We start from the raw sequence: 10,583 nt of genomic DNA, 5'->3' as shown, positions 1-10,583 counted from the left end.
ACAGTGATTGGACAGGACAGTGATTGGGGACACTGCCCTGTGTAGGGTGCTGTCTGGATGGGACGTTAAACGGGTGTCCTGACTCTCTGAGGTCATTAAAGATCCCATGGCACTTATCATAAGAGTAGGGGTGTTAACCCCGGTGTCCTGGCTAAATTCCCAATCTGGCCCTCAAAAACCATTACGGTCACCTAATAATCCCCAGTTTACAATTGGCTCATTCATCCCCCTCCTCTCCCTTGTAACTATTCCCCAGGTTGTTCTCAGTCAACTTACCTGGTAAAATAACGGATAAATAAAATAAATTGTCTTAAGGCTTAAAAAGCCTTCTTTAACCAGATTGAAGTGGATTTAACAGGTGACATTGATAAGGGAGCATAGATTTAACCTAGATAATAAGTCATATAATAAATATAAAGAGTATGAGAATGGGTGGGTAAGTGGTGGGTGTGCATGGTTGTACTATGCGTACTGTACCTGCATGTACATGTAGTCTACGCCTGTGATGCATTAATGATGCCTCTCTGAGCCAATTGTTGTGAAAAAAAATAGATACAGCCTGGCCTGCCAGCATGTTGCGGCATGTCATAGAGAGACAGAAAGGGTGTGTCATCAACGGCATTCCAGAGGCATGAAGTCATCTTCACCTCCCCCTATACTCTCCTTCAACACTCAACCACGTGATAAGGTGTCACATCCTTATGGTTACACCACAGAGAGAGAGGAGCACATGTCTCCCCATTGAAATAGAGAAATAATACAGGCAAAGTACACTTTTAAAGAAGCAGGTGGCAGTAGTAATTCGGTCACTGTGACGCATAAATCACAAATGCCATGCTGAAGGGAACATCTTTCAATTTCACTCATGTCTATAATCTCATTATGATGGTGGCGGTGAGTGATAAAACAACACTACGAGCAAAATGCTTCAAATGATAAAGATGCTGAGACAACAGTCGTGATTCACTTTATCTTCAATACGTATTAATTTATCATAATTAATGTTACTAATAGTTTTAGCCTTATTTTGAACACAATTAAATCAAATTTGACTTTATATCCCAAGAGACAATCTGGTATACGGTGCCTATTCGTTTATTCACAACAGATGAGTCAACCATGTCGGGAACTCAAGCCCAATAGATCCATAAGGGAGAGCAGGGACTGCAGCTGTTTAGCGGCATCTCAGCCACTACTGTAGGAACCGGGGTACATTTAGGATATTTGCATTTTTATTGAAGCTTTTGATGGTAGACTACATAAAAACCGCCGGCTACTGGCAAAGTTGAAATGGTGAAATAATTCAGCAACATAGTGTCATTCGGCTGACTCACGTCCTACAGTCAGAGTTCCCTTGATTGATGTGGCCTAGAGAAGAAACTGTACCCAAACTAAGCGCCAAACCTCAATACGTTCTGTTATGTCACTAATTGTTAACACACAGTCTAATTATTTAAATAGCGTACTTAGCTTATCAAATAGCCACATTTCTTACAATTATTATATTATTAAATAAATAATAGGATACAACGAACACCATAATGAATGACAATACTGCATTTTTATAGACAGAAGGCTATGTTTCTGTGACATGATTAATTTCCATAAAACACGATTGGCTAGATTCTATAAAAAGTTGTATGGTAAAAATGAATGTGAATGCGAGCATGGGACATAAACTTGTAGAATTCAAAGAGAGCGTGCTTTCCGCTCCTGTCAATGGAGGAATCCCGGGAACACTCTCTGGAGGAAACTCACCATATATGGTTATATACGTCATCCGCACGTGGTCAGTTACAAGTCAAAAACCAAGACACCACCACTTCCAGTAAATTGGGAGGGGCGTTAAATAACTATAGAATCGGTTTGGGCGTTTATAATTTCACGAACACTCTATACTGTTCAGTCCAACTGGAATGATCAATACGTAAGAAGTAATTCAAATGAATTTGGGAGAATTTAGTCATACACAAGAACAATATTTTAATTCGCAGTTTTCTTATTTCCCTTTCTTTTTGGATCCTACCAACATCCCGCAATAAGGAGGGTTTGCCCCACGCTTGAATTAGTGAACCTGACACTTTCCCTGAACATTTAATCGCTTGTTCTTCCTAAAACTCCTCAGGATTACTTTGCACTCATCGTGAATCGGGATAGCAGTTTACAATCAAAGATGTACCGAAACTTTGGGAACTTGGGCCGAGGAGGCAGCGCCTCTGCGTCCACCAATACCGGATCGAGTGCTGTATCCCAGGGCACCAGCACCTCAACTACTCAACAAGATCAGGTAGGCACACATATTGGTCTATGTTGATAAACATTAGTAAAAGTAATAAATCATAATTTGTGTAAAGTTTCTCCCCTCAATAATTATGATATTGCTTAATCATATTAATTGCAGAATGTAGTAATAATAGGTTATTTATGGCATAATATTTACATAAATGTAGTAGGCTCATAATTGTATTATAGCCATTGTGCAGTTTGATTACCCTTGTCTGATGAATTGATACACATTATGGATTTTAAATTATATTTTCAATGCTCACCGTCTTTGTCAAGATTGTTGCCTTTACATCCGGATGCACACCTATGTCCATGTCAAAAGCATGGATAGCATGTTTTATTTATTTTATTTAACTAGGCATGTCCATTGCCCATGGCACATATCTGGTTCAAAATAATTACATTGCTGTAAATCACTTTCTGTTTGTTAGTTTACCCATCATGTCCTTACTCTAACCTCCTCCTCTCTTTCTCTCTCTCGCTTTCCCTTAAGAAGTTCACTGTGGCAGGTGGCAGCCAGTTTGTCCCCAGTCTCAATGCCATCACTTCCAACCAAGACCTCCAGTGGTTGGTCCAGCCCTCCTTCATTGGTCCAGCTGGCCCCTCGCGGCCTCCACGTCCTCTTTACTCACCTGCAGCAGGAATGAGGCCCTTCAACCCTTCACCTTCCCAACCACACCTCTACAGACCAGGGGTCATAAGGGCAGTGGCAAGATCCGGGAGCACAACCAGACGCAGGAACGATGAACATGTAAGAATATGTGTGGTCTTTAGCCAGCAGGGTGTAATACTATATAATTGACTTTCAGCATCAATCAAAATGTAGACAGGCATTGTGCCAGAATGTGGGTGGATATCTGACCAAAATGCACATGAAACGTAAGGTCACTTAACACTACATAGACCTACATTTTGATTTTGAAGAAGTGGTTGTCTTTGAAGAGGAACCGTCTTTAGTAGTCCCTTTTCCATGTAGTTGTTGTCTTATTAATAGGGCTACACTGTATAAAGATACTACTGCAAGGCTTAGAATTAGAGACCTCGGGTGGGACTGAGAGGGCCAGGGAATAGGGCAACTAGAGACTTCACAGAGGTGTGGAGACAGACTGTTGAGTCAGTGCGTCGGTCATGTGTAATATCCTGTAGTGTGTGTGACTGTTTTATACGTCTGACATGGCAGTGAGACTTCACCACACACTCCTCTTGTCTGATAGGTTGAAAACAAAATGACAGAAACAAATATTCCTGAGAGCTATCTTTTGAACGGGATAGATTTCTGCGACGATGTGGACATTTCAGATGATGCAGAGGTTGACCAAGCATTTGTTTTGGTTGACAACTATGTACTTTGGAACAGCTATGTACAATGACCTGTTTCATCATTGTTTAAGATACGCCACTCGTTTGATGTTAGTGTGGCGTTGGCTAAGTGCCAGAAAGGATGAGAGCTTTTATCAACCTGTTTGAACCAAAATATATCTGACACGAGCAGGTTCACAAAATGTAAGATGGCAAGACATCAAGTAGTTAAACTACTAGTAGGTTTCGTTTTCCTTGAGAGTAATTATTTTCATACCTGTTGGCTTTGTTACACTTTCAGAATGTGTGGTTGAGTGAGCTGAAATTTGATGAGACAGGAAATGGGCTATCGTGATTCACTGGGGCAAGTCATATGACTCATACCTGAGTCACAATTGGGGTCTGAGTGACTCATCACAATACAAGGCGGGATAAATTGGATGAATAATGTTAAGTGAAATTGGAGAAAGGGTGTAATAAAATGACAAAAGCCTCTGATGTTACGAAATTAAGGGCCATCTTGAAAGTTTGAATATAGTGACTCAGTTCATACACAAGGTGGTAGTATTTCACCACAACACATTTTACTGCTATTAAGTCCAGTCCCCTTTATTCAATTGAGTTGTAAAACGTATTATAACTTTTTTCAGTCATAACTCTGCCTCATCAAATGTCTTTCTCTTGCTTTAGTTGTCCTCAGAGGATTTGGAGAGACGCAGAATAAGGAGGGAGCGAAACAAACAGGCAGCTGCCAAGTGTCGTAACCGTCGACGGGAGCTGACAGACACGCTGCAAATCGTAAGTTTTAAAGTTTGTAAATCATCAACTACTGGATTTCTCGACCAATTGAAAAAAATAATAGATTGACAATACAACCCTAACCGTTTATCTTTAATTTCCCCTCTCTTAGGAGACAGATGAGTTGGAAGATAAAAAGTCTTGTCTGCAGAAAGAAATTGCTGAACTAGAGAAGGAGAAAGAAAAGCTAGAGTTGGTTCTGGAGGCCCACCGCCCCATTTGCAAAATCCAAGACTCTGACTCAGATTCTGACCAGAGTTCAGAGCTTCCCTCATTGGGAGGTATCAAAATTGAGCCTGAGCTTCCTGACCTACCAGGGAGCTCAGCAAAGAGCCAATCAAGGATAGAGAAGCCCAAACCAAAAATTACTATCCCTGTCCGTCCTGTGACTGCCTCTGCTGTCCCCATGGAATCTGAGGCTCTTCACACCCCAATTCTTATTTCTACTCCATCTCTTACTCCTTTCACGGCTAGTCTGGTCTTCAGTTATCCCTCTGGCTCTCTAGACTCCAGTTCCACTATTTCATCCCAGGCTCTACCGACTCTATCTTCCTCTCAATATGGTGTGGCCCAGCAGTCTCGAAACCCCCAGCCCTGTAGTATTGCCCATCGCCGTAGCAGCAGCAGTGGGGACCAATCAGATCACTCCCTAAACTCCCCTACCATCATCACACTGTGATTTAACTGGCTTCCTTGGTGGGAAAGACTGAGTGACAACACTGACGGTTATGAAGATGAAGAAAATTATGACATAGGTGACTTTAATAACTACAGTAATTATACGCTAAATGCAGCTGGTCTACTTCATTTCCTCTGCCTACACTTTCCAAATAGCCCCTACACACTAAATGCACACAAAAGCTAAAATACTGATTCTCACAAAAAGCATTATGGTGATGCGAATGACTCATATTTAAAGGGTTGTATTGTTACACTTTTTTTGTTTTCACCGATGCATATAACTTTTGACAACCTATATTTGTTATGCTCAAAACAAGATGTAGAACTGTGCAAATGTGCAAACAAAAATGTATTAACTCGGTGGACTTTGGCAATAATGGTGATATATTTAAGAGGGTGAGGGGGTGTGGTATATGGCCAATATACCACAGCTAAGGGCTGTGGCATATTGGTAATATACCACAAATACCTGAGGTGCCTTAATTCTATTATAAACTGGTTATCAATTTAATTAGAGCAGTAAAAATAAATGTTTGTCATACCTGTGGTATATGGTCTGATATACCATGGTTTTCAGCATACAGGGCTCGAACCACCCAGTTTGTAATGTAGGAACCACATCATGGTAGTGCATGGTAATAAACACTGGGTTTGTTTGAGAGTAAATATATGTGCATGCCAGGTAGACTTTCATGTGAGCTAGCTATCTTTTATATAAAAGATGCATACATCTACTTCTCATATTGTACGTTTAGTACAATATAATGTATTTAATTTATGAAAAACTGCATTATTTGGGGAAAATTTGAAAGACAACTAAGGCAGGACCGTGATAGTAAATATAGAATATATAGACATGTATTTATTGAGGGTGTAGTATATTTTTTTATAATGTGTCTCTTTTGACTGATGTGTGGGTCAGTGCAGTGGGCAGTGCCTTCACTTAAATGTGTTCATAGACAACGGTATAATAAATACATTTTTTTAAAGACAACATTATGTGTATCTGGTGACGTTAAGTATGTTTGATTATGTTCATGCGATGGTATTTGCAACTATGTCAAAAAGTTCAATCAAATTCTACATTTTAAAATATCAGTATGAAAGGGGTAAAAAGAAGATTAAACGCATCCTTAGTGTTAAACCCGTTAGTCAGTCCATTTTGAATACGTCCTGTTTCCTGCTTGATGTTGCTGCATAGCAACATTATGTAAGGAGGTAATGGATGCTGGGGAGGAAAGGGAGGGGAAAGCTGGCCATTACCTCTCTGCTTCCTCTCTGGAAATAATTGTATAACTGACTTCAATACAAACAGATACAAATAACACAATGTTTCAGATGGGCTGAATAAGAAAGATAAGCAAGAAGAAAAGGAGGTCACAGCGGGACATCTGGGTTTTTGATTGAATGGGAGGTCATGTTTAGAATTTTTTTGGCCTGGCAGAGGACAAAACATAGATCAAAATGAGAGTCTGGTAAATGGAGATCTATTGTCCATGACCCTGATTCCTGAACACAGAGTTCTGATGTTACTGTACTTCTCGCAAATTAAGTGACTCACTCACTTACAGGAGGCCCAGAGTGCATATGATAGCAGTGATAATAAAAAGGAGATTTAGGAGAGAGCCTGTGTGCTCCTCTCTGTAAAATGAGCTCTCTGTTAAAGCATTACCTTCCACTGCGCAAACAGGTCCAAAAATAAAACTGATACATTTCCACAATGCCAGGCTGTATGACATGGACAGGAACATCAATCGCCTGCAGTCTGGGACAAACGGGTCATAACAAACAGGTAGAGAGATCAATCAATCACTCATGTTGCACCATGTAAAATGAATGTCTTTCTGCAGAGTCACACACACAAAGAAAGGTCACAACATGATTGAGTGTCTCAGCCAGTGTATTTAAAGCTCTTCAATGCACTACAAGCAGCCCACCAATCACAGCCAACAACAAAGCAAATCTTATCCAATCCATGAGCATGGTCTATATGCTTAAAACAGAAATATGTATTTGTTAATGATGTAAAACTGATATGTCAAGTTAATGACAATGAGAGAATTACCACAAAACATTATATTAGGATCCTGACTATTGGCAATTTAGACAGAAAATATGAAGCAGTAGTAATAATGATAATAATCATAACAATAATAATGTAGTAAAGAACAAAGTAAAAGTGTCTTGTCTAGTTCCCAGCATCATGTCAAATCCAGTCTCGAGCTTCCAGTTTGACACAAAAGTGGCTGGTTGAGAACAGCCTGGGCCGTTCAGTTCTGAAGAAGGTCTAAGTACACCATCATATAGGTGCAGGTGCAAGACACAAACCAGCGGTGCCATCACAAGTTTTAGTGCATTGTACAGCCTAAATTACTGTGGCACACTAGCTATGTCTTTCAGTGTAAAACCCATGGGCAGCCAAGACAGTGTTCATAATATACTATTTCATTGTTAGTTTGTGATTTCATTCACACAGCACTCCAATCCTGACCTGAGGGACTGAATGCATAATCTACATGATTTAAATGTTATTTAAAGGTCTTTCACAAAAATCATCACTCATCCTTCAAATATTTCAGTGCTTTTGGATGTCATGTACAGTAGACTAGTATGGCTCAAATCTGGATCGAGATATGTGTCTACAAGGACTCATATAATAGCTTTGTCCAGTGCAATGCAGTACGAAGTAGTCCACTATCAGTACAGTCCAGTGCATGAGATAACATCCTAACCTAACCTCCTTCCAACACCTGCTACTGTTAACCATATATAGTCTCAATCACAGAACAGAGGAAAACCTCCCAAAATATTGTTTAAAAAAAGCATAAAATTGTGAAATTATCATTCGATAAAGCTTGACCTTTAGTCTCAAATGTTTATGTGGGCCTGTCATCCCTCTTTCCAGGAAAAAAGCCTTTTTCTTTTCTCTTGAGGATCCTTTTTCAACTCTTCTTTAGGACAGCAGCATGTGCAGAAGGAACAGAATTGACTGCTATTCTGGAGATGATGCTGTGTTACTGTGTGTTATAGGCCATCTTCTAAAAAGTATCCCAATCAAGTTTGTGTTCTACCAATGAATGCTGTAAACAACTAAACATATTTCCTCAACCCATATTTCTCTTTATCGTGCTCTTTCACTACTCAGTGAAAGTATCCGGTTCTGTCCCATCCTCAGTCATCAGGTGAGCACACCAGGTGGAGCTGGTCCGGACTACCGACACTCCCAGTGCTTGAACTTCCATCTCCCAGGTCTCGGGACACCATACACGGCAGGTTGAGCTCAGTGGAACCACCGGGACTGGAGTCATTCCTGCTGACACATTCCTCCTCCAGGACCAGACAGAGTTCTTTGAGGTCCAGATTCTCCTTTACCAATCCATCCTGCATGCACTCTAGGTCGGCCAGTTTTTTCAAGTAGCCGCCCAGATCCTCACGCATCACTTTGGCTGCGTGGTGACCGAACAGCTGCCATTCCCGGGCCAGCTTCTTCACCTTTAGTCGGTCATCATCAAGGAAACAGCACAAGTCACGCAATTCTGTGTTTTCTTCCTGGAGACGCTGATTGACGGTTTTCAGCTCCCTGATCTCAAGCAGGTGGCCCTGTAATTGTTTGTTAACTTCTTTTATCAGCCGTCCACGCTGGATAAGAGCAGAGATCTTCTCTGACTCCTCTTTACGCAGCCGACTCACCAGCTCTTCTTTAGAGCAGGAGAGTAAATCCTCGTCAGACATCTTTGACAAGTCTCTGTTGTAGAGCTCACTGTCACTCCCCATATTTTTTGGACTGATCTGTAATTCAATAACCTGAGAAATAGCCTTTCCCAATTACAGGCAGTAGAGGCAAATTAACTTTAGTCTACAATTCCTGGGATTCTCTGCAATGTGCATGGAGGCTACAGTAAGCTTTTTGCAGGCAGCCCTGAATTGTATGACTATCAATTTACTCTATCCAACCATGGAAGCAAAATATAGGCCAACAGTTATGATTGGTTTTACCTATGGATAATGGGGTACAGTGCATGCTTCACATCAACGTTTTTCTATGAGCTATAAAATTCCCTGAACAAATTCGCTCTTGATATAATAAACAAAGCAAAGAATGTATATATTTTCAATATAAAATGTCAATCCATCACTCTCATATCTCAGATGATAATCTACGATTATAGGCTTTGTAAAAAAAGAGTTTGCATTAATTGTCCAGTTTTCCCTTTGCTTTTCCTTGGTTACCTTCAGCAGGGTGAGGGGTTTTCGTGATTTTGCAATCCGTTATTTCGTTTTTATTGTGCAGTTGACTCGTCATCCAATATCGGAAAACCTTGGATAAAGTACGATAACGTTATTTTACTCAGATCTTCATATCAGAAGTGACGTGCTGAAGAGCATATGCTTTCGTTCTGTCCGAGTAAATGTTGTATTCCCTCTGTTTGGAGAATTTGTTCATGGCAAAACATTCCTTTTGATTATAACCCCGAACGAGGCAGTAATTTGAAATTCACCGATGAAAACAAACAAGCCTTTGAAGTTTCAAAAAAGAGAAATACATCCAGATTCCTGCTCATCCTATTGCATTGGTGTGTGGAGGATTACAATGTCGGCCTTCTTCCACTGTCATTATAAAGCGGATGTCTCCTCTCAGACTCGGTTTTTGTCTCCACTCAGTGAATTTCAGAAAATGACGCCCATTTAAAAAGAATGGGATTTTCTTCTATCCTCTCCCTTCACATAAAAAACTATAGAAATGAGTAGTAATCATCCATGTAGTCTTTTAAAAACGAAATGAACAAACGCAATACAAATGTAGGACGAAATCGATACAGACCACGTTTGTAGAAGAGATGCTCGGTTTAACAGTGAAGGTCAAAATATTCACTGATGTTTTAAAAACACCGTTTCTTGATATTATCCTACAAAATGATTAAAAAAACGATTACATTCTTGAGCATTCAAGTATGGTTGTCGGATGGTGGTTGTGAAGGAGGCGGCCGTAGGAATGCCCCTCTTCTGAATCCCTCCCCTCTCTCTTTCCGTTTGGTCTTCCTTTACGGTAAAATAATAGCTTACACTACTTTTATTTCATTTTATGTGATGTCATTTCTTTCGATGGAATAGCTAATACTACATATTGTATCCCGTCGATCAAAATTTGAATGCATGTGTTAATACTATTAATTTTGTTTAGGCTGTATCACATTTGTGTTCAAATCTACGGGCAGAACTACAATAATTTATTCGGAATATATAGCAATCATATCACATACCATTGTATATTTTTATTCCATATATATTTGTTAAATACCTCCCCACAGGACCCCATTCTCCACCCCCTCCAACCATAGGCCCCCACACACACACACACACACACACACACACACACACACACACACACACACACACACACACACACACACACACACACACACACACACACACACACACACACTTTGACACAGAACAATAAGTGAATCAGAGTTACAGTGTAGTCTACACAATTTCAAATACACAGATGGAAAGTGTGA

The 10,583-nt window shown here is 40.2% G+C and overlaps 2 protein-coding genes across 3 annotated transcripts; one reads left to right on the top strand and one right to left on the bottom strand.

The window, feature by feature from the left end:
- Positions 1–1,845: 1,845 nt before the first annotated feature.
- Positions 1,846–6,070, top strand: LOC124011381 (fos-related antigen 1-like). 2 transcript variants are annotated; one of them, XM_046324698.1, is made up of 4 exons: positions 1,846–2,287; positions 2,783–3,037; positions 4,276–4,383; positions 4,496–6,070. In XM_046324698.1, exons 1-4 carry the CDS (start codon positions 2,174–2,176, stop codon positions 5,060–5,062), a joined length of 1,044 nt encoding a protein of 347 aa, XP_046180654.1. In that variant the 5' UTR covers positions 1,846–2,173; the 3' UTR covers positions 5,063–6,070. The 2 variants fall into 2 exon arrangements, with proteins under 2 accessions (XP_046180654.1, XP_046180653.1); XM_046324697.1 differs by having other exon boundaries at positions 2,780–3,037.
- An 876-nt stretch (positions 6,071–6,946) lies between these two features.
- Positions 6,947–10,068, bottom strand: LOC124010953 (coiled-coil domain-containing protein 85B-like). Its single transcript, XM_046323787.1, has one exon. It carries the CDS (start codon positions 8,836–8,838, stop codon positions 8,236–8,238), a length of 603 nt encoding a protein of 200 aa, XP_046179743.1. The 5' UTR covers positions 8,839–10,068; the 3' UTR covers positions 6,947–8,235.
- Positions 10,069–10,583: the final 515 nt, after the last annotated feature.

This window comes from Oncorhynchus gorbuscha, linkage group LG23, assembly GCF_021184085.1.
Source record: "Oncorhynchus gorbuscha isolate QuinsamMale2020 ecotype Even-year linkage group LG23, OgorEven_v1.0, whole genome shotgun sequence".
Classification (NCBI taxonomy): domain Eukaryota; kingdom Metazoa; phylum Chordata; class Actinopteri; order Salmoniformes; family Salmonidae; genus Oncorhynchus; species Oncorhynchus gorbuscha.
Note: the sequence above shows the minus strand (reverse complement) of the source record. Positions and strands in the feature narration are given on the sequence as shown.